General features: G+C 36.5%; 1 protein-coding gene across 3 annotated transcripts in view; it reads right to left on the bottom strand.

Moving 5' to 3' along the window:
• Window positions 1–767: 767 nt before the first annotated feature.
• Window positions 768–23,299, bottom strand: part of STYX (serine/threonine/tyrosine interacting protein) — a 46,214-nt gene continuing 23,682 nt past the window's right edge. For 2 of the 3 annotated variants that reach the window (XM_011237288.3, XM_034648343.1), the window contains 7 exons: window positions 19,071–19,131; window positions 18,408–18,444; window positions 17,967–18,006; window positions 17,825–17,875; window positions 15,826–15,898; window positions 6,375–6,468; window positions 768–4,457 (listed from right to left, as the gene is read on the bottom strand). In XM_011237288.3, coding sequence (XP_011235590.1) covers window positions 4,384–4,457; window positions 6,375–6,468; window positions 15,826–15,898; window positions 17,825–17,875; window positions 17,967–18,006; window positions 18,408–18,444; window positions 19,071–19,131 — 430 coding nt within the window. In that variant the 3' untranslated portion in view covers window positions 768–4,383. The remainder of the gene's footprint in view (window positions 4,458–6,374; window positions 6,469–15,825; window positions 15,899–17,824; window positions 17,876–17,966; window positions 18,007–18,407; window positions 18,445–19,070; window positions 19,132–23,299) is intronic. The other variant, XM_011237289.3, reaches the window with a different exon arrangement.

The raw sequence follows: 23,299 nt of genomic DNA, 5'->3' as shown, positions 1-23,299 counted from the left end.
CAGGGCAGGGAGCCCCATGCTGGACTCAATCCCAGGACTCTGGGACCATGCCCTGAGCCAAAGGCAGGTGCTTAACTACTGAGCCACTCAGGTGCCCCTGTTTAAAATTTTCTAAACCATATTGAATAGACTTGAGTATAGAAAAAATGCATAAAACATTTCACTATTTGCTTTTGAAATGGTAGAATGAAGTGACAGCTGTGATTTTTATCATGCCTCACATATTTTGTATATTTGTATTTCCCTGACCCTAAGATGCACTAATATTTTGGAAATCAGGATGCATTTTATGATCAATGACTTGCCACAGTTTATTCAACAATATTTTGCCTTTTAGTGGTATGTAAAATAACAGTGTAGTGATAGCATCTTGGATTTGATGAAAAATAGTATGTAGGTAGGCTGACAGGGAAGATGGTACTGTGAAAACAAGTAGTTTTTTTTTTTTTTTAATGGATAGAAGCTGCTCTGTGGATGACCTATATACCTTTCCTTCAGACACAGTTCCCTCACTTCCAACTCCAAATCTGTTCAACTAATCCTTAGAAATATTCTTGAGCTAAAATTCAGGCCTTGCCTGGACTATTGACCGTAATTTGTGTGTGTGCGTGTGTGTGTGTGTCCACAAAGTTTTCGAAGATACTCTTAAGTGCTTCTCAGCATTCAATGTTCATTCATCCTTCTTAATCTGAGGTAGTAAATTTTTACCTAAAAGACAACAATCTAAAGAAGTTCTGAGGCATAAGCAGTATAAATGAGCATTTCAATCTTTTTGAGGTATAATGGCACAACAGTTTTAATACAACCACCAGTCTTCACAAAATAATTTTAATACTTTGTGCCTGGGCTAGCAGCATCTTGCACTGTGACATTCCTATACATACATAAGCATTTTTATCCAAGTACAAATGTTAAAAGCAGAGTGACTTAAGCAATTGCCTATACAAAGGTAAATAGACACTGTAGTTTATTTTTCTTGAATCATTTTTGCTGCATAGTAAATTGCAATTACATGTCAGTATAATGTTACTGATCTATAGAATACACTTTGAACTGTGAGGTATGGCAACTCCCTATGAGAGAGCTAACATGTAAACCTGAATATTTTGATTTTTTTTTTAGCTGCCATGGATGGGTAAGACAAAAAAATCCAGCATTCAAAGATCCTAGAAACTTTCTAATCAATAAAAATAAAATAAAATCTTTTAGTAATTCTCAGCTATTTCCTATCGTTTCCATATTGGAGCATTGTTGAATGGACAAAGATAAAGTAAAGACTGAAGTGAAGCTAAGTTTGTTATGGAATTATGGATTAAACCAGTTATTAAAAAAAAATCCGCCAGGTAACTGCTCATTTACTTTACATCAAGTTGAGATCCCGATGTGTGTGTGTGTATAGATATATACATATCTATACATACACATATATATATGCATCCCAACTTTATAATTCAAGATTGCAGTTAAATACTTCTAATTCACTTGAATTACCATGGTAATAAGACAATTAGAAACCTTATATTTTCTTAAAAAGGACATGCTTAACATTTTCTGACATTACTTCTAAACTCAGATGAAGCACAAACTCCCCTCCAAAACAAATATTCTGCTTTAAAAGTTAAACAGTTGAGAGTTGGTAGCAGAAGCTATCCCGGTTTAACATTTCCACCACAGAGTAGAGACAAATAAAGGTAACTGCCGTTTAAACACCTAATGGGTAAGAAATTAACATGAACTAATTAACGAAAATTAGAAGGTAAGAATACTACCATTCCAGTTTGAATATTTTCAATATTTGTTTCATACTTTTAAAGTGGGACAGTAAAGCAGTTTTCCTGTTTTGCTGCAATTTCAGTTTAAATCCTTGCCCAGATTACATATTTAAAATTGGGTACTATATCACTCATACATTATTCAAACATTTTAGAAAATAAATCATGATTGGTTAAATGTATTATAGGTAACTATCACAAAACATCTGTAGAAATAAAGGAATTCCAGAAATGGAACCAAATAGAAGAAAGACTAGAAGAGCTACCAGAACTGGTTGAACATTCGATGGAAGAATGGATCCAAGGTAAAACAAACTTGGGGTGACTTGGGGTGTTCTTACATGAAATAAAGAATAAACTTCATGTTTTGTCCCTATTAGTACTGTACTCAAGAAGATGATAGTCCCTATTCCTAGTGTCCAAGAGACAGTCTCTAATATACAGTGCTGGGCAGGCACTTTAGTGACAACATAAAAATTACAGTGGTTATTTGAAAAAGTGAAAAATTACCAGCTTTAAATTAATAAGTGACCAAATCTGTATTTTGGGTCCAATTACTAGAGAGGATATATATATTTAAGAAACTAATTTTAAAAAATCTTAACTGCCTCATTTTAAAACCTAAATGTACTACAATGAAGATTCTTTTAAGCAGAGTTTCTGCCAAATGAAGAAGCATCATAGATTATTAGACTGCAAGAGAGATCTTTGCTGACCTATATAGCGATCTATATACAGGAAAGCTGTGTTATCTGGCACTTTGCCAAGTGGAATTTCTGAATACAATGCAAATCTTGACTCCACTAGACTACCACACCAAATGACCTCATCACACAACAGAATACAAGACCACAACGGGATTAATAATAGGCTGTTTTCGGGGTAGTAAAATAGGGGAAGGGAATCAGAAGAGGAATACCATCTGGGTCAACAGGAATTAACTCTTAATCAATAAAGCAGTTTTAATTTCCACTCCTCTTATGCTGGATAAAAAAAGCTCTTACTGTATTATATTACATTGCAGGGAGGAAAGCAAAGAAGTAACTTGGTGTAATGGGTAACCTTGCATAGTACCTACTGGTACCAAGGGAACGTATGGAAATCATTCCCATCAGTAAAGCACCTCAAGAGAGGACTGAGAAAAGTGAGATATAAAGGAGTTTTGTTTGTGCTACCCTAAATTAACTATAAAAAGTTAAAAACACTCCTCTCCTTCCTCATGGCATACTTAAAATAGCAAAAATGTTTTTCTTAGAACAATCTTTAGATGTATAAATAAAAATATGGAGAATTAAGGATCCATAAAGTGACTTTGCTAATGCAAATTATGGGGGAAATTTGGATTAACTCAACTTTAGAATTAAAACACTAATTTTAAATACAGTGAAGTTTCCCACAAACCACTTTCCCCAATAAATGCATCTTCAAAGAAAAGGTGCTGAGCCAGAAGAACTTCACAGAATCATTAAGACAACATAAAATGAAGGAGTAAATGTTCCATATTCCAAATAATTTACTGAGGTTTCTTTAAACCTCAGACTATTTTAACTAATTTATAGTTAAAAAGAAATTACAGAAAAATGTTTAAAACTTTGTACTGCTCTACATACTAATTTAAAGGTCGTGAAGATTTATTTTTTAAATTTTTTTATTGATGCAAGGCACTTTTCTTTTTTGGGCTTCATTTAGAAAAGAAAATAGTGCTACATTGGTTATTCTGCTTAGCTATTTTGGACAAAGAAAAAATGGGCTGAACAACTCTTAAAAAGAACAAACACAACATTTGGCTTTTAAGGAAAAAAGGAAAGTGACTCGAAAGTCTAAAACTCCTTGTTTTTTAGTAACTGGTATTACACCAAGCAAAATATCTTCCTTTGTTCATGAAACTTTTTTTTCTACAGAATAAACAAATTAGGAAGATAATAGAAATGGAAGCAATACTTGGATCATGTTAAAGAAGAGTTAGCTAATGTCATGATTTAAAGGTTATTAATAAGGTATTAAGTTTTAAAAATTAAAAGGGTAATGAAGCTACCGAATTACACTAAAACGGAAACGTGGCAGATTCCTGCATTTGTTAATGTTTCCATAAGAGGTTCCATCATAAAAGTGAACTGTAAAATTATTTTTAAAATGTAATATATAGAACACAAAATGAATTTTTGGCAAACTTTAGGAAATTCTCTTGTTATAAATTACCCAGATTTTATAAACAAATCCCCCCTAACTTGCATTTTGTTTAAAGTAATAACTTTATATCATACAAATAAATTTCAAGTATGAAAAGTGCATTATTGCAATAATACCTCTTTGCAAGTCCAAAATTCTTGGTTTATAATAAAACTGTAACGTGTAAAAAAAAAAAAAAAAAAAAAGAGAAAAGAAAAGAAAAAGAAGAAAGGAGTAAAACCATCAGTGCCATCTATTGCAGAAGTCCAACATCTTCTTAAAATGTTGCTTAACAAGTTGCAGAGAAACACGCCTGGAAGCAACATATAATTTGAAAGAAAAAAAAACCACAACTTGTGTTTTTACCATTTTACATTATTATTGTCTCTAGTATTTTCTCCTTCCCAAATAGAAATTCACATCCTCTCTAATGTTGCTCGAGTCAGCCATTCTGTGCAGTCGCCACTTGCATGTTTCCAAAATCGTCTTCTTCTTCATGTGTTCTCTTCAAACTGCCTAAAATTATTGCAAAAATATAACATATAATGGGAACTTAAACTAATTTGTCAGAATGTTCGAGCTAGTAAAACTTTATTTTCATAAACCGTTACTATGTATATGCACTATGAGAATTCCATGACTGAATTTTTAGTAAAATGTTAGTAAATTCTTTTGCTATAAATTACCAAACTTTTATCTTCATTACAGGATACATTTCCCCTCTTGAGAATTAACTATGTCTTAGGTATTACAAATAACAATCATTTTTAAAACAGTTTGAAAACAGAATTGTTAGAGAGATAATGGTACCTAAATGTTTGGTTACCAAGTCTGTTCTTTAGCTACCATAAACCTATGATGTGGAACATAAAATTTAAGAGAGTAATTTTATATTTGTACAATTTTATTTTGTAGATATAATTATCTTTTTGCTTTCATAGACACTGCTGAAAATATTTTCCACTGAAGCTGTGTTTTTATTATCAAGAAGTCTAGATCTGGAAGAAAAGATGGCATGCAGCAGATAAAGAAGAGATTTTATCTACTCTTTATATCAGAGTCTGCTAGTAGAGTAATTTCTCACATAGAATCAAAGCTATCACTATATGACCAATAGTTATAATCAAGAAATTTGAGTCTCAGTGGAGGAAAACTTTAGGGGAACAATTAAACTGGTAAAGGATCTGCTATCTGCCTAATAATGGCACAGGCTTAGAGTTATGCCCAAAAGGTTGTGCTAAATCATGGTAATAATGTTTGAAGAGTGGATTCTAACATGAAACTAACTTCTCACTGTAAGATTAATAAAATACGGATATAAATATAGTATCAAGACAATGGAATAAAGCAGAAAATATGCTAGCCATAAAGCTAAATACAGATGCTATAGCTGAATTTCAGATGAAGTGCTGTACTTGCATTTTAAAAGAGGTAGGAGACATAAATAATGCAAAGCAGAAAGTGAGGAGGTACAAATAAAGTTCCATAGGAGTTTCAAATAACTAGGGATTGGAGGAAGATTAAGTCAATCATCATTCTCTTGAAGACATAATATGTAAACTAAGTTTTTAAGGGTAGAGACACTGGATGTTATGCATTCTTGATGGAGAAAAGACACAAGTGAAACCATTAGTAGTTCAGTTTTCTGGAGTGCCTATATAAAGAGGAACATGGAGAGATACAAAGATCAGAAGCACCTTACTTATACTATGACACTCTAGGTTTCCTTCTGTAGGAATTAAACCAATGAAGGATTTTGTACAAGAAAAATACATCAGAACTATCCTTTATGAAAATAAATCTGGCCACAATGTATAGAACAGACCAAGTAAGAGTTTGAATAGGAGGCCAATATAGACCTTAAACAGAATAAGAGTAAAAAAGAAAAGAGAGAAACAAGGGTAGCAAGGTCTTTGAAAAGGAAAATAGACGTTAAAAGATTTTGAGATCATGCCTGGATCATTAACTTTGAAAATAGGGGAGGGGGTACTCTAAAGTAAGGAAGAAAGGGAGAAGGGATTGAAATACTGACGACAAGAGAAAAACGGGTAGCTCACATTAGTCACCCTACTAACTTGAAACATGCTTTTATGAACCACCTTTTATTTTCATTAAGATCACCTGAGTGTACTTAGAGCCCCTTCTCCGGATCCCTCTTATTATTTTAATCTTTACAGCAGTTACACTACTTAACGACCTAAACCAAGGAGAAGTTTGATCTTCCAGCTAACTAGTTCTATTAACCAGGTACAGTAGTGTACACATAGCAGAAGCTCAATATAATAAACATGTATTTGTTATAAAATTTGCTGTTATCTTAATAGTCTACCCAAAGTTTTCTAAACATAACTTGTAAAGAGCAAAAGATGCTTTTCTACCTTTCATACCATCATCTTTCTCCCCAACCTTCTTCAAAATGACAAAAATCCTTACCTGTGGGTCCAGAATGAACAGATAATGACCTTTCTATCTGGAGTGGTGACATCATTTGTATTGTTAATTTTGCTAGGTAGATGGCTTCATATTCCTAAAAAAGATTTAATTAACTTGAATATACATTTAAATTCTTGGGTACCCAAAAGAGTGATTAATGTGTACATTATTAGTATTCTCAGTTTATAATGAAATATCTGGTACCATACTGTTGTAAGAGAAATGCAAGTTTAGGAGCGCCTGGGTGGCTCATTCTATTAAGCGGCCTGACTCTTGGCTTCAGCTCAAGTCATGATCTCAGGGTTGTGGGATGGAGCCCTGCTTTTGTCAGTACAGAGTCTGCTTGTCCCTCTCCTTCCCCCTCTGCCACTCTCCCCACTCACTCCTCTTTCTCTCAAATAAATAAATAAATAAATAAATAAATAAATAAATAAATATTTTTTAAAATGAGAAATGCAAGTTTAAAATTCCTCTCTCTTACAAAAATCAAAATAAAATTTCTATCTCATACTTTCACATTTACTGAAGAAACTATAAATCAAGTCAGGTTAACAGCTTGCACTAGGGTATCATAAATGAACTGCCAGTCAGGCAGTATCTGTTCTCTGCCACTGGAATGTTAGCTATATGATATTTAATTTCCTCTGTTAACACACACACACACACCAAAAATCCCAAAAGGCAATCTCATAAAATAATTGTAAGAATAAAATGAAATAAAGTTCATAAAGATAAAATGTTATACAGCTGTAAAATATTTTTAAAATGAGTAATACGAAGCATTTAATGGATTCAAATATATATTTGGTTTTCTAATTCCTTAAACTTAATAGTCCTCTATTTCTTCTGTCCCTCTCCCCTTTCTGAAAGCAAGCTTTCATCTTTATTTGATGAAAGAAGGAAACATCCAAAACCCTGAATATGAGAATGAAAAGAAATGATTACAAATTGGTCAGAACAGTGGTTACCTTTACAAAAGGAAAGTGTTTGATTAGGAAGGGTAATACAAGGGCTTTTGGGATCCTGGCATATGTTCAATTTCTTGACCTGATGGTGGTTACATGGATGTTTGTTTACATTTTATGCATTTTATGTATGTGTATTATATTTCACAATAAAAAAATTTATTTTAAAATGGAACCACACCAAGCTAGGCACCCAAGATGCCTGATTGCAGAAATTAGGGTACACTTCAAAGTGCTCCAAAAAAAGGTGGTGGATCTAAGATAAAATTAACAAGCGCTTGCACAGTATTATGGGAAATACGAGTGGGCTGTGGGTAGAGGTAGGGCATATTACGGAAAATGTGAATGCCCACACATGCCATTTTTGCAAGAAGCAGGGTACATGTATAGTAAGGTGGAAGAGAAACAGGGTTGTATGTAGCCAAGTATCTGATCTTAGCTACAAATAAAAACTAAACCAGTAATTCTCAAGCCTGGCTATACCTGAGGATCACCTGAGGGGGATAATCAGAAGGGGGAATGAAGTAAACTGAGGGCTTCAGAGGGGAGGGGTGTGGGGGATTGGGATAGGCTGGTGATGGGTAGTAAGGAGGGCACGTATTGCATGGTGCACTGGTTGTTATACGGAACTAATGACTCATCGAACTTTACATCAAAAAAATAAATTAAAAATTAAAAAAAATTTAAAAAATACACATATGCTCAAGTCCCACCCCCAGTGATTGTCATTTAATTGGTGTAGGTGCAGTTCCCCTGGGTTCTTTTAATGTGCATGCTGTGTTTATCAATACAAACGAGAAAACCCTGTGACATATAAGAAGCTCTGCTTCTTACTCATTGAGTTAAACCACCAGAGAAAAGTGTTAGTGAGAAGACTTCCAAAACAAGTGGGAAAATTTAAGCTTTCTGCCCTCCCCAAGCACTACCCAGGTTCCTCTCCCACAATTTTATTGTTGGGCAAATAGCTGTTCTAAGAAGAATATTTCCAGTTCAAAGATGACCAATAATCAAAAAAGGAACCATTGTAGGTTTTAGCGTATGATGTCAAGGGGAAAACTTTATAACCAAAAGTCACATTAAGAACACAGGGTCAAAATCACACCATGAAACGCATGAAAATGATTAATTCTCCATGAAATCAATGAGTATGGCTTTTTTTTTTTTTAAGATTTTATTTGAGAGAGCCTGATGTGGGACTCGTTCCCAGGACCCTGGGATCATGACCTGAGCCAAAGGTAGACGCTTAACTGGCTGAGCCATCCAGGCGCCCAATAAGAATGGCATTTCTGAAATGAGTTCAAAGAAGAAATAGAAGGACTCATGAAAGAAACGTAACAATGAAAGAGATGACATACCAACAATCAGAGCTCAATGGGATTAAAAAAACCAAAGAAATAATGAATGAATATAACAGAATCAACAAAGAGAATAGACCATACTATCCAATTCTGGCATAATATCAATTTTCTCTTTGCTCCTCAATTGTTCCAAACTGCAAATATGCTAAATTTCCTATCATTTTAGAAAACAAACAAAATCCTCCTTAATAAGCCTAGTTTCCCCTCTAGCTACTGTCGTTTCTGTTTTCCCCTTCAAAGTATAATTCCTAGAATTATCTATACTTGCTGTTTACATTCCTCTCTTCCCAATTTCTCTTGAACTCTGACCCAATTATGTTTATCCTCCCCCTTCCACAAAACCTGTTTATCAAGGACACCAATGACCTCATGTTCCTAACCTAATGTCAATTCTCTGCCCTTATATTATTTAACCTATTATCAGCTTTTGATACAGTGAATCATTCTCCACTTTTTTTTTTGTTAAGATTTATGTATTTATTTTGGGCAGGGGAGAGGGAGAGAATCTCAAGCAGACCCTCCTCCACTGAATGCGGAGCCTGACGTAAGGCTCGATCTCATAATCCATGAGATCATGACCTGAGCCAAAATCAAGAGCCAGATGCTTAACCAGCTGAATCACCCAAGCGGCCCCATTCCCTACTTCTTCAAACACTTTCTTCACTTGACTTCCCAAATAACAAGCCACCCTGATTTTCTTTTCCTATCTCATTGGCCATTCTTTTCAATCTCTTCTTCTAATTCCTCCCTCCCCACCCTCTACTTGTTGGAGTGCATTACAATCTGTTTGGAAATTCTTCTTTATCTGCACTCCCCTAGTGATCTCACCTAGCCTCAGGGCTTTCAATAGTATCTATATGCTGATACTCCTTAGATTCATGGTTCTTTCCCATTAACTCTGGGACTTATATAACTGCCTATTGTCCAACAGCCCTCTCAACCATAAGGTGACCAAAACTGAACTCGATTTTACTCCCTTCAAACCTTCTCATGCAATTTCTTCCATATCTTCCATTAAGGCTTAGATCCATCCTAATCTCCTCTCTTCACATTCAATCCATCAGCAAATCCTGTCATCTAACAGTCAAATAAATACAAAATGTGATCTCTTCTCACCTCTTGCCCTACTACCATTTTGGTCCAAACCAACATTTTCTTTTGACTTGAAAGGATTTGGGGGTAAGGGTAGAAGCAAGTATACCTGTTCGAAAGCAACTGCAATAATGTACTCAAAAGAAAATTAAGGAAACAAGCCACGCAGATATTTGGGGGAAAGCATTCTGGGCGTGAAGAGATGAGCAAGTCCCTTGAGATGAGAACATGCATAGTACTTTCAAGTAATTATGAGAAGGTCAGTGTGACTAGAACATACATAGTAAGCAAAAAGGATAGTAGGAGATTAGTAAGGGACTACATATGTAGGGATTTATAAGCCATTATATGTAAGGCCTCTGGCTTTTAAGTGGAGGAGAAATAACTTCTTGTAATAAGAGTCTCCCTACAGTGGTGAGTATACTGTGTTGAATACAGGACACTGTAAATTTCAAAAGAAATACATATGTTTTACATAAAGAAAACTTTAAAACACTAAAGGAAATAAAAATTGATTTGAATAAATGGAATATATTCTTAGGAAAACTAAAAATGTAAAGGTGTCAATTCTTTTTGAACTGTGAACATAGTAGTAACGTTTTTTTTTTAAGGATTTTATTTATTTATTTGACAGAGATAGGCAGCCAGTGAGAGAACACAAGCAGAGGGAGTGGGAGAGGAAGAAGCAGGCTCCTAGCGGAAGAGCCTGATGTGGGGCTCAATCCCAGAACGCTGAGATCACGCCCTGAGCCGAAGGCAGACGCTTAACGACTGTGCCACCCAGGAGCCCCTGAACATAGTACCTTAAAAAATATAGGGCTCTTTCCAGCAAAGTTCACACCAAAAAGTAAATTTTAAGAACTTGCCAGAAACAGACCTAAGTATAGATCAGATTTTGGTATATAATAAAAATGGCATTTTAAATCAGTTGGCTAAAGACAGATTACTTAATATACAAAGAGCTCTTATAAAACAAAGCGTAAAAAAGACCAACAATCTGATAGAAGAATGGGCAAACCACAGGAGTCGCCACTTTTACCACCATGATGGCAATGATCAGAAAATCTAATACATTTGGCTACTGGTATTGAACGGGAATTACTAGGAAACAGGTACTCCTTGTTTCCTGGTGGTTTACATTATTTCAGCCTTTTTAAAGACTATTTGGTAACATCAAATTTCAAACGCCTCTGACCCGGCAATTCCACATTATATATATATTGCACAGGTATATTTGCAGATGTAAACAAGGCGTACTACCCGTATACTTCTCCCAGTATTGTTTATAATCACGAAAGGCCAGAAACAATCTAAAAGATTTATGTATAAGGAATCATATGAAGTTGTGATGCATATATACATATGTACATATGCATATAAAAACATTATGCAGTTAGACTTGCATACATATTGCTGAATTTTTTTAACATGAGTGTATACTACTTTTTCAAATACAAAAGTAAATTTAAAAAGACAATGCTTTTACACAACAGGATTAAAAGGCAAAGAAACTTAGTTTTGTATTTTATAATGCAATTAAAAAGGATAAAAGTAAACATTTTACATAAACATGCTAAAGTAAGAAATAACACTGTTTCTGTTTTCAATGAATGAAAAAAAGTAAAATTTAAAGTTGGGTAACTGAGACAGTCTACTTTGTTAATTTTTTTTTTCAAGATTTTATTTATTTGAGAGGGAGCATGAGCAGCGGGTGGCAGGGGAGATGGGGGTGCGCTGAGGGAGAGGAAGAAGCAGACTCCTCACTGAGCAGGGAGCCTGATGCAGGGCTCAATCACAGGACCCCAAGATCATGACCTAAGCCAAAGGCAGACACTTAACCAACTCAATCACCCAGATGCCCCTCAGACAATCCATTTTGTAATGCTCCTAATGTCTCAATGTGAGATTTTTTCCTGCATAACTGGATAGAATCAGCCAGAGGACATTCTTCAATCTCTGATTTTCCTTCTTGGGAAAAATTAAATAAACTAGTTTAATCAGATACTTCACAGGTTTATCTTACTGTCTTTTTTTTTTTTTTAAAGATTTTATTTATTTATTCGACAGAGATAGAGACAGCCAGCGAGAGAGGGAACACAAGCAGGGGAGTGGGAGAGGAAGAAGCAGGCTCATAGCGGAGGAGCCTGATGTGGGGCTTGATCCCACAACGCCGGGATCATGCCCTGAGCTGAAGGCAGATGCTTAACCGCTGTGCCACCCAGGCGCCCCTATCTTACTGTCTTTTGAGTGCATCTTCCAGGCACCAACAAAATTTGAAACATGGATGGGGTGCCTGGGAGGCATGATCTTGGGGTCCTGGGATTGAGCCCCGTATCAGGCTCCCTGCTCAGTGGGGAGTCTACCTCTCCCTCCCTCTACCCCTCCCCCCTGCTTGCTCTCTCTCTTGCTCTCACTCTCAGTCTCTCAAATAAATAAAAATCTTTAGAATCTGGGGGCGCCTGGGTGGCACAGCGGTTGAGTGTCTGCCTTCGGCTCAGGGCGTGATCCTGGCGTTGTGGGATCAAGCCCCACATCAGGCTTCTCTGTCATGAGCCTGCTTCTTCCTCTCCCACTCCCCCTGCTTGTGTTCCCTCTCTTGCTGGCTGTCTCTATCTCTGTCGAATAAATAAATAAAATCTTTAAAAAAAAAAATCTTTAGAATCTGAAACACGGTAAAGATAAAACATATAAAATAGCATATAATTATCTGTGTAATCAAAAAAAATTTGAAGAAATCTGTTATTTTACTCATTTTCATTTTTAATATTTAATTTAAATTCAATTAATTAACATATAATGCATTATTGGTTTAAGAGGCAGAGGTTAGTGATTCCTAAGTCTAATATAATACCCAGTGCTCATTACATCACATGCCCTCCTTAATGTCCATCACCCAGTTACTTCATCCCTTCCATCCCACCCCAGCAAACCTCAGTTTCTATGATTAAGATCTCTTATGGTTTGTCTCCCTCTCCTATTTCACCTTGCTTTATTTTTCCCTCTCTTTCCCTATGATCCTCTGTTTTGTTTCTTAAATTCCACACATCAGTGAGATCATATGATAATTGTCTTTCCCTGATTTATTTCGCTTAGCATAATACCTTCTAGTTTCATCCACATTGTCACAACTGGCAAGATTTCAATTTCTTGATGGCTGTATAACATTCCTGTGGGGGGAGAGGACATCTGGCTCTTTCCATAGTTTGGCTACTGTGGACACTGCTATTAAAAACATTGGGGTGCAAGTGCCCTCAGATCACTACATTTGTATCTTTGGGGTAAATACCCAGTAGTGCAATTGCTAGGTCGTAGGGTAGCTCTATTTTCAACTTTTTGAGGAACCTCCATACTGCTTTCCAGAGAGGCTGCACCAGCTTGCATTCCCACCAACAGTGTAGGAGGGTTCCCCTTTCTCCACATCCTAGCCAACATCTGTTGTTTCCTGACTTGTTAATTTTAAACATTCTGACTGGCCTGAGGCAGTATCTCATTGTGGTTTTGATTTGTATTTCCCTGATGCTGAGTGATATTGAGCATTTTTTCATAGGTCTGTTGGCCATTTGGATGTCTTCTAGGAGAAATGACTATTCATGTCTTCTTCCCATTTCTTGATTGGATTATTTGTTCTTTGCATGTTGAGTTTGATAAGTTCTTTATAGATTTTGGATACTAGTCCTTTATCTGGTATGTCATTTGCAAATATCTTCTCCCATTCTGTCTGTTGTCTTTGGTTTTGTCAACTGTTTCCTTTGCTGTGCAAAATCTTTTTATCTTGATGAAGTCCCAATAGCTCATTTTTGCTTTTGTTTCCCTTGCCTTTCAAGATGTGTCTAGCAAGAAGTTGCTGTGGCCGAGGTCAAAGAGATTGCTGCCTGTGTTCTCCTCTAGGATTTTGATGGACTCCTGTCTCACATTTAGGTCTTTCACCCATTTTGTCTATTTTTGTGTATGGTGTAAGGAAATGGTCCAATTTCATTCTGCATGTGGCCGTCCAATTTTCCCAAAACCATTTGTTGAACAGACTTTTTCCATTGGATATTCTTTCCTGCTTTGTTGAAGATTAGTTGACCATAGAGTTGAGGGGCCATTTCCAGGTTCTCTGGTCTTTTCCATTGATCTATGTGTCTGCTTTGGTGCCAATACCATACTGTCTTGATGACTACAACTTTGTAATAGAGCTTGAAGTCTGGAATTGTGATGCCACCAGCTTTGGTTTTCTTTTTCAACATTCTTTTGGCTATTTGGGGTCTTTTCTGGTTCCATACAAATTTTAGGATTATTTGTTCCAGCTCTGTGAAAAAAGTTGATGTTATAAAAAATGGGATTGCACTGAATGTGTAGATTGCTCTAGGTAGCACAGACATTTTAACAATTTGCTCTTCCAATCCATGAGCATGGAGTGTTTTTCCATTTCTTTGTGTCTTCCTCAATTTCTTTCACGAGTGTTCTGTAAGTTTTCTGAGTACAGATTCTTTGCCTCTTTCGTTAGGTTTATTCCTAGGTTTCTCATAGTTTTGGGTGCAATTGTAAATGGGATTGACTCCTTAATTTCTCTTTCTTCCGTCTCATTGTTAGTGTATAGAAATGTAACTGATTTCTGTGCATTGATTTTATATCCTGCCACTTTGCTGAATTCCTGCATGAGTTCTAGCAATTTTGGGGTGGATTTTTTTGGGTTTCTCCCAACCTCTGGCCCCAGAGCTGAAAAGCTCAGGCCCCTACTCCTCAATGAGCTCTCAGAGAAAAGCATCAATCATTCCTGTCTCCCTGGTCTCCGTCTGCACTCCATATTCACCCAGCCTGTGACTGAGCATTTCTATCTCAGACCACGACCTGTTTCTAGCGATCAAACCCTACAGACTCCTGTGGCACGCTATTGTGCCACTCCTCTCAGGAAAGGAAGGGGTGTCTCGCCGGTTCTGCCACTCGTTGGGCCCTTGCTCAGAAAGAGTCACCCAACTGTGCCGCAGTTTGTGGTTTATGGCAGCCCCCAGTTGAGAGCCCACTCTTGGGCTCACTGTTTGCAGCCAGCTTCCCCGCTCGAATGCCTGGGAACTCTGCCACACTCAGGCACCCCCAGTCTTCCTGTGACTAAGACCACACTGTCCCACCTAGGGTTCCACCCCACTTAGCCACCTTGAGTGCCTTTCAGGATGGGATGTCCTCTACCTCCACTGAGCAGATGTCTTAAAAGTTCTGATTTTGCACTCTGCTGCTGTATCACTTTTCCAAAGCCGGCTTAGAGAGGATCCCTCCCCCCCTCAGTTTATCTTCCCATATATGGCCTCGGATTCACTTCTCTGCACCTCCTACCTTGCAGAAAGTGGTTGTTTTTCTATTTGTAGAGTTGCAGCTATTCTTCCTAGATCTCCTGTTGAGTTCGCAGGTGTTCAGAATGATTTGATAGCTATCTAGCTGAATTCCTGGGACCAGATGAAACTAGGGTCCCCTACTCCTCTGCCATCCCGGATTCCTCTAACATCAATTATTTTATCTTACGTTTAGCAATGTGCCTTTAACACCTTTTTCACAGTAATGGCAGTTTTTAAGAAAATACTTAAAACACAAAACAGAAAATACGTTTAACTAGAAATGTAAACTCGAATAAAAATATCAAATTAGGAGGTACTTGGCTGGCTCAGTTGGAGGAGCATGCGACTCTTGATCTCAGGGTCGTGAATCTGAGGCCCATGTTAGGTGTAGAGATTACTTAAACTTAAAAAAATAATAATAATGAAATCAATCAAATTAGATTATGGAAATTTTTCAGTATTTAAAGTAAATTCTAGGGGTGCCTGAGTGGCTCAGTCTGTTAAGCATCTGCCTACAGCTCAGGTCATAATCTCAGGGCCCTGGAATCGAGGCCCTGATTCCAGAGCAAGGAATCTCCATCCCCCCTCTCCAACCCCAACTCATGCTCTCTCTTGCTCTTTCTCAAATACATAAAATCTTTAAAAAAATAAAATTTAAATTACACAGATATAAGGTTTTAATTATCCTACTTTCTATTTTGAAGAGGAGGAAGACAGAAATTACCTGAAGTTGATGGACAAATCCAGCATTAGGATTAATACAAAATCTTCTTTCTTGAACATAAGCAAATGCATCTCTGAAAACAAAAAAAGAGAACTAAGGTGATGTTATTATTTCATGAATTAATCTCAATTTTTTCAGTATCTACCTAAAATAGGAACTTATCCAAAAATTTACCTAAACAGGAAATCATAATCATAAAACTTGAGCTATAGAGATAGCATGCTGTAGTGGAAAAATTAACAGCATGGGCAGATGAAAGATCACCATCCCTCTGTTTATCAGCTCATGTTCTAAGGGAAGCTGTTCAACTTTCTAAGCTTTATTTTTCTTGTCTGTAAATTGGGGTTTATAATAACTCCTATTTTTGAGGGCTATTGTGAAGATGGGCGATAGTAAATGTAAAGCACCTTGTACAGCATCTATTACATAGTACGTGCTCAAAATTTTATCATTGTTTAAACAAGGAGAAGTATATCTACTTCCTTATGTTGTGAGGCTTAAATGAGATAAAGAGCCTAGAATAGCACCTAGCACTGAGCAAAGACCCATTATACAGAAGCTATTCCCACTATTAATATTACTACTATCAAGACACCAAATAAGAAAGAGAATATATAAAACAGTCTAACAAGCATTAAATAAACAAAGCATTTGTATTCAAGTAATATTAACAACTGACACTTTTAAGTAAACTTGCCATCAAAATTTAAACTTCAAGTATATCAAACCAACTAAACAAGCATTTGAATGTCTCCTGTGTGTCAGGACTGTGGTTCCAATGCTGAACACTGCTCAAATGAAGAGAGTTTAACAGGGAACATGGTATAATGATGGACAGGCTGACACAGGCATACCATGCAAAGTTTCACTGGCCAAGATAAGAATTATTAAGGATCAGAAACTTCTGAGAGCTTTTTGGGGTAAGGTGATTATTTGATCAGATTTCTCTTTTGAAAAGACCATTTCGACTGTAGTGTGGGGGAAAAAAACAAACTGGAAAAAGAAAGAATACATGAGGGGCGCCTGGGTGGCACAGCGGTTAAGCGTCTGCCTTCGGCTCAGGGCGTGATCCCGGTGTTGTGGGATCGGGCCCCAACGTCAGGCTCCTCCGCTGTGAGCCTGCTTCCTCCTCTCCCACTCCCCCTGCTTGTGTTCCCTCTCTCGCTGGCTGTCTCTATCTCTGTCGAATAAATAAATAAAATCTTTAAAAAAAAAAAAAAAAAGAAAGAATACATGAAACCACTAAGAACAATACCATTGTTAGAGTCTAAGAGAGAGATGACTGGAGCTTGGATTAGGGGATTAAATGATGAAGAAGAGAATGATAAAGAGACAGATTCAAGGTACATTTTAGGACATAAAAGAGATAGGATTTGGTAATGGGTAAGTTGGGGAGACAGGGAGTGAAAGACAAGGAGTTTGTCAATGATTACAAGACTTCTAACTTGTACAAGACACATTAAAAAAGGAAACACTGTTCATTGGCCAGGATTTTGTTTTGAGGCTCTTTTTTATTTAGGCAGTATGCTTGGAAAAGTTAATTCTGGTTAAGAAAGACTACACTGAATTGTGAAAAGAAGCTGAAACAATGTCTAGTAATTTTTCATCCAACTACTATTAAAGGAAAATGTAATAAATTAGCCTTTTAAGCAAGGGAAGCAATAACATCTGTGTTTAAGAGTTTTTAAACTCAGGCTAAACAATTCTCTAGCAGTATATAATTAGTTTTCCATAATTATTCCCAACTATAACTACCTTGGCTTCTTAACAACATTTAGCATTAGCCCTCTAAAACCACAAAATATTAGCGTAAGTAGATCTATACAAGTTAGACAAGCTTTAAAGGGTAAGAAACTAACCACGAGATACAAGAGCCTGCCTAATCAACATGAATAGATGACAAAATCAGGATATCAACTTCAAACTCCCAAACTGTTTCCATTAAGCTTCATTTTACTGATAATTTAAATTGTGGCTAGGTTTCAGAGTACTTTCTTACCTGTATTTCATTCCAAATGTTTCCATAATGTATGCAATAACAAAGGCAGCACTGAAGAGGGGGAAAAAATTTTAGAAAAAAATAGAAAACACAGCTCATTAATTAAATGCTACAGAAAGAAAGATAATCTCTAACTTCATACCTCCTGGAGATTCCTGCATTTCCATGGACAAGTACTTTTCCTGAAAAACAAGAAATAGTTATTCTGACAAAAAAACATCTATTCAGCAACTAAAATATATTGATACCATGTACTATACCATAGGAAGATAAATCTTTTCTTAAACATTTTATATTTTATACATACCACTTGGATATTTATTAAATTTCATTCTTTACAATTAATACTTTGAAATTAAAGGGATTTAAAGCTGGCCCAAAATTTGAAAGTAGTTATATAGGGATATTTAAAAAAGCATATCCAAATGAAACAAGGAACTAGGAAAATACGAATTTGGGAACAGTCTATTACTTACAATTGCAACTTCCATATCCTGCATTTAAGACAAATGTTAACTAAAACATTAACTGTAACATGTAATGCCCCTAAAAATAAATATTAAGTAAAGAAAATATTATTTACCTCCAGTTTGTAAGCTTCCATCAATAAATTCTTTAGTCTGAAGGCAAAAGACAGTGTGTTTTAATAAAAGATGCGTATTAATACAAGCATAAAATACGTATACATACAGTAAAACAAAATACATTTAAAAAATTTCCTGATTTATATTAATAACAATTGCCTTAATTCAAGAACTTCCAAAATGATACAAATGTACCTATTACAAATTTTAAAAATTATACAGGGGGCGACTGGGTGGCACAGCGGTTAAGCGTCTGCCTTCGGCTCAGGGCGTGATCCCGGCGTTATGGGATCGAGCCCCACATCAGGCTCCTCCGCTATGAGCCTGCTTCTTCCTCTCCCACTTCCCCTGCTTGTGTTCCCTCTCTCGCTGGCTGTCTCTATCTCTGTCAAATAAATAAATAAATTCTTAAAAAAAAAATTATACAGGAGCTAGAATTTAATTTGAATTTAATAAATTCGAAGTGTGATTTCTCAGATATTTGGAGATCATAAAAAAGTTTTTAAAGGAATAAATATTCTTTAAAATATAATCCCACAATTTTCAGTCATAACAAAGTAAAAGTAGCATAGGGAGGAATTAGTTTCATTATTAAGTTTTAGAACCATAATTAAGAAGTCAAATCATAAAATTTAAATGATATTAAAGCATCTGATACTTACCATGGGAAAATAACGTATTATATTTTCAACTGGATTATCTGCAATATCCAAGACTAAATATCTGAAAATAGAATATTTTGTGATAAGCACACTTTCAGATAAAACTCTATATATAAAAAACCAAAATTTCTTGACAACCATGAAAAGAATGCAAAACAACTTTCAAAGTATCATACTCCCAAGAACTGGGTCATAGATTTTATATTGTTCAAATACACAGCATTTAAAGCCTTAAATAATAAGTTAACATTTCTGGTATTTTTGTATTAAAAAAATCTATCTGGTTAAAACTGAATAATCACAAGAAGGAAGAAAACTTTCCTAGACGTAGAATATAAAGACAAAAAATGTCTGTATTCTTTAATGTTATTCTTCTATTTCTACTAACTTCCCCATGAATTAGAAGATTCTTCTTTGAGTGGCCCTCTGACCCCTCCTCACAATGCTACAGAGGACAATTCAGAGGAAGCCCAAAGTCTGAAAGAGAAAAAGGTAACCAAAATAGCAGTCCGACGGAGCAATGAGTCAAACATTCATTGCTTAAACTGACCTTCAGTAGAGCAAAAATCAACCAAGAGACCACCTGTCCTATAATTTTACACTTTGGAAAACACTATGATAACAAGACATTATTAATATGCTAGGCTTATTTTGTGAAAACCTTCCCTTTCTAACCTATCCTAGAACATCTGTTTATTGATACAACTATAGTAATTGAGTTACAAAATTAAATTTTAAAGTCAATATTGCCTTAAAAATGACAGTTCTTTAGTGATCATTTTAGTAGCAAAACGATCATTTAGGTGGTAACAACTTCAATAAATTCAGAATTTATCACATAAAAGCTGAAATTTAGTATCTAAGAATAAACCAATGTAAAAACCAAAAGGATTCAGACAATGACTGTATCCTGAAGTGATTGGGTAGACTTAAATACTACATAAAACACTGCTTGAGAAAAAAAAAGTTAATTCAGAGTCAATCTAAAATATTTTACTGCTTGTCATTTTGAATATTAAAAACTATTAGCAGTCGGGGTGCCTGAGAGGCTCAGTTGGTTAAGCCTATGACTCTTGATCTCAACTCAGATCTCGATCTCAGGTTATGAGTTCAAGCCCTGCTTGAACTACTTTTAAAGTAAAAGTAAAGTAAAAAAGTAAAACTACTTTAAAAAAAAAAAAAAAAACCCAAAACAAAAAAACTATTAGCAGACAGGCGTCTGGGTGGCTCAATCCATAGAAATACAGCTATGGATCTCAGGGTTGTGAGTTTGAGCACCACATTGCATGGAGAGATTACTTAAAAATAAAATATTTAAAAAACAAACACAGGGGCGCCTGGGTGGAACAGCGGTTAAGCGTCTGCCTTCGGCTCAGGGCGTGATCCCGGCGTTATGGGATCGAGCCCCACATCGGACTCCTCCGCTATGAGCCTGCTTCTTCCTCTCCCACTCCCCCTGCTTGTGTTCCCTCTCTCGCTGGCTGTCTCTATCTCTGCCAAATAAATAAATAAAATCTTTAAAAAAAAAAAACAAACACAAAACTATTAGCAGAACTATCAATCTATAAACCAGTATTTCAAATGCAAGGAGAAAGGGTTCTTCCATTAGGATAAAGAAGCTGTACACAGAATATTTTGGTACTAAAAAAAAAAAAATCTAGACAAATTAGAAATGTATACTATGGCTTTTTAAAATATCATGGCATTTTCTTATTAACATATGTAATTCTATATGTATGTAGACATAATACATATATGAATAACAGAGTTAAGATTTAGAAGGAATATGCCAAAATGTTAACTAAAGTGTTTCCTCTGGGGCGCCTGGGTGGCTCTGTTGTTAATCTGCCTTCGGCTCAGGGCGTGATCCGGGCGTTCTGGGATCAAACCCCACATCAGGCTCCTCTGCTGGGAGCCTGCTTCTTCCTCTCCCACTCCCCCTGCTTGTGTTCCCTCTCTTGCTGACTATCTCTGTCAAATAAACAAATAAAATCTTAAAAATAAATAAATAAATTTAAAAAATAAAGTGTTTCCTCTGGGCTGTAGAATTATGGATAATTTTATAGTCTTCTTGGCACCATTCTGTATTTTCCAAAGTATCTATAAAGAACACGGATTTTTTATTTTAAGATTTTATTTATTTATTTGAGAGAAAGAGAGGAGGAGTAGTGGGGAAGGGCAAAGGGAAAGGGAGAAGCAGACTCCCCACTGAGCAGGGAGCCCAAAGTGGGGCTCGATCCAAGGACCCTGGGATCATGACATAAGCCAAAGGCAGACACTTAACTGAGCCACCCAGGTAACCCAAGACCAACAATTTATTTTACAATTAGAAAAAAATTCAATCTATTTTATTTTAGAATATACACATTCCTTTTTTTTAAATAAATTTTTATTAACTGAAAAATGTGTGCACATGGTAAAAAATTCTAACAGTATAAAAATATTTGCAGGGGCGCCTGGGTAGAGCAGTTGTTAAGCATCTGCCTTCGGCTCAGGGCATGATCCCGGCGTCGAGGGATCGAGCCCCACATCAGGCTCCTCCGCTGGAAGCCTGCTTCTTCCTCTCCTACTCCCCCAGCTTGTGTTCCCTATCTGGCTGGCTGTCTCTCTGTCAAATAAATAAATAAAATCTTTAAAAAAAAATTTGCAATAAAAATGGGCCCCTCTAGTATCCCAGACCCTGAACTCCCCGTCACAGAAGCGACCACTGTCAGATTTCTGGTATTTTAGCCTTAAAATTTTCTATGCATGTACAAGAATATATGCCTCTTAAAGGTTATTTTCTATTTGAGAGACAGAACATGAGTGGTGGGTGGTGGGTGGTGAGGAGCAGAGGGAGAGGGAGAAGTAGGCTCCACAGTGAGCGGAGAACCCAATGCGGGGCTCAATCCCAGGACCCTGAGATCGAGACCTGAGCCAAATGCAGATGCTTAACTGACTGAGCCACTCAGGTGCCCCTATATTTTATATATATATTTTTTTCTTTTATGTTTTTTTATTATGTTAGTCACCATACAGTACATCCACGGTTTCCGATGTAAAGTTCGATGATTCATTAGTTGCGTATAACACCCACTACACCATGAACATGTGCCCTCCTTACTACCCATCACCAGTCTATCCCATTCCCAAAGCCCCTCCCCTGAGGCCCCCAGTTTGTTTCTCATAGTCCATAGTTTCTCATGCTTCATTCCCCTTTCTAATCACCCCCCCTTTATCGCTTTCTTCCCCTACTGATCTTCCCAGTTCTTATGTTCCATAGATGAGAGAAATCATATAATTGTCTTTCTCTGCTTGACTTATTTCACTTAGCATTATCTCCTCCAGTGCCGTCCATGTTGCAGCAAATGTTGAGAACTCGTTCTTTCTGATACCTGAGTAATATTCCATTGTATATATCCAACTTCTTAATCCATTCATCTGTTGAAGGGCATCTCGGTTCCTTCCACAATTTGGCTATTGTGGACAATGCTGCTATGAACACTGGGGTGCATATGGCCGTGCTCTTCACTATATCTGTATCTTTGGGGTAAATACCCAGTAGTGTGATGGCTGGGTCATAGGGTAGCTCAATTTTTAACTTTTTAAGGGCCTCCATGCTGTTTCCCAGAGTGGCTGTATCAACATGCATTCCCACCAACAATGTAGGAGGGATCGATCCCCTTTCTCCACATCCTCTCCAACAATTGTTGTTTCTTGCCTTGTCTATTTTTGCCATTCTAACTGGTGTAAGGAGGTATCTTAGTGTGGTTTTGATTTGAATTTCCCTGATGGTTAATGATTTTAAACATCTTTTCATGTGTCTGTTAGCCATTTGTATGTCATCATTGGGAAAGTGTCTGTTCATATCTTCTGCCCATTTTTTGATTTATTTGTTTCTTGTGTAATGAGTTTGAGAAGTTCTTTGTAGATCTTGGATACCAGTCTTTTATCTGTAGTATCATTTGCAAATATATTCTCCCATTCTATGGGCTGCCTCTTAGTTTTTTTGACTGTTTCCCTGGCTGTGCAAAAGCTTATCTTGATGAAGTCCCACAGTTCAATTTATCTCTTGCTTCTCTTGCCTTTGGAGATCTGTCATGAAAAAGGTTGCTTTGGCCGATGTTATAGAGGTTGTTGCCTATGTTCTCCTCTAGGATTTTGATGGATTCCTGTCTCACATCGAGGGCTTTCATCCATTTGGAGTTTATTTTTGTGTATGGTGTGAGAGAGTGGTCAAGTTTCATTCT

Source organism: Ailuropoda melanoleuca, chromosome 20, assembly GCF_002007445.2.
Source record: "Ailuropoda melanoleuca isolate Jingjing chromosome 20, ASM200744v2, whole genome shotgun sequence".
Lineage (NCBI taxonomy): Eukaryota > Metazoa > Chordata > Mammalia > Carnivora > Ursidae > Ailuropoda > Ailuropoda melanoleuca.
Note: the sequence above shows the minus strand (reverse complement) of the source record. Positions and strands in the feature narration are given on the sequence as shown.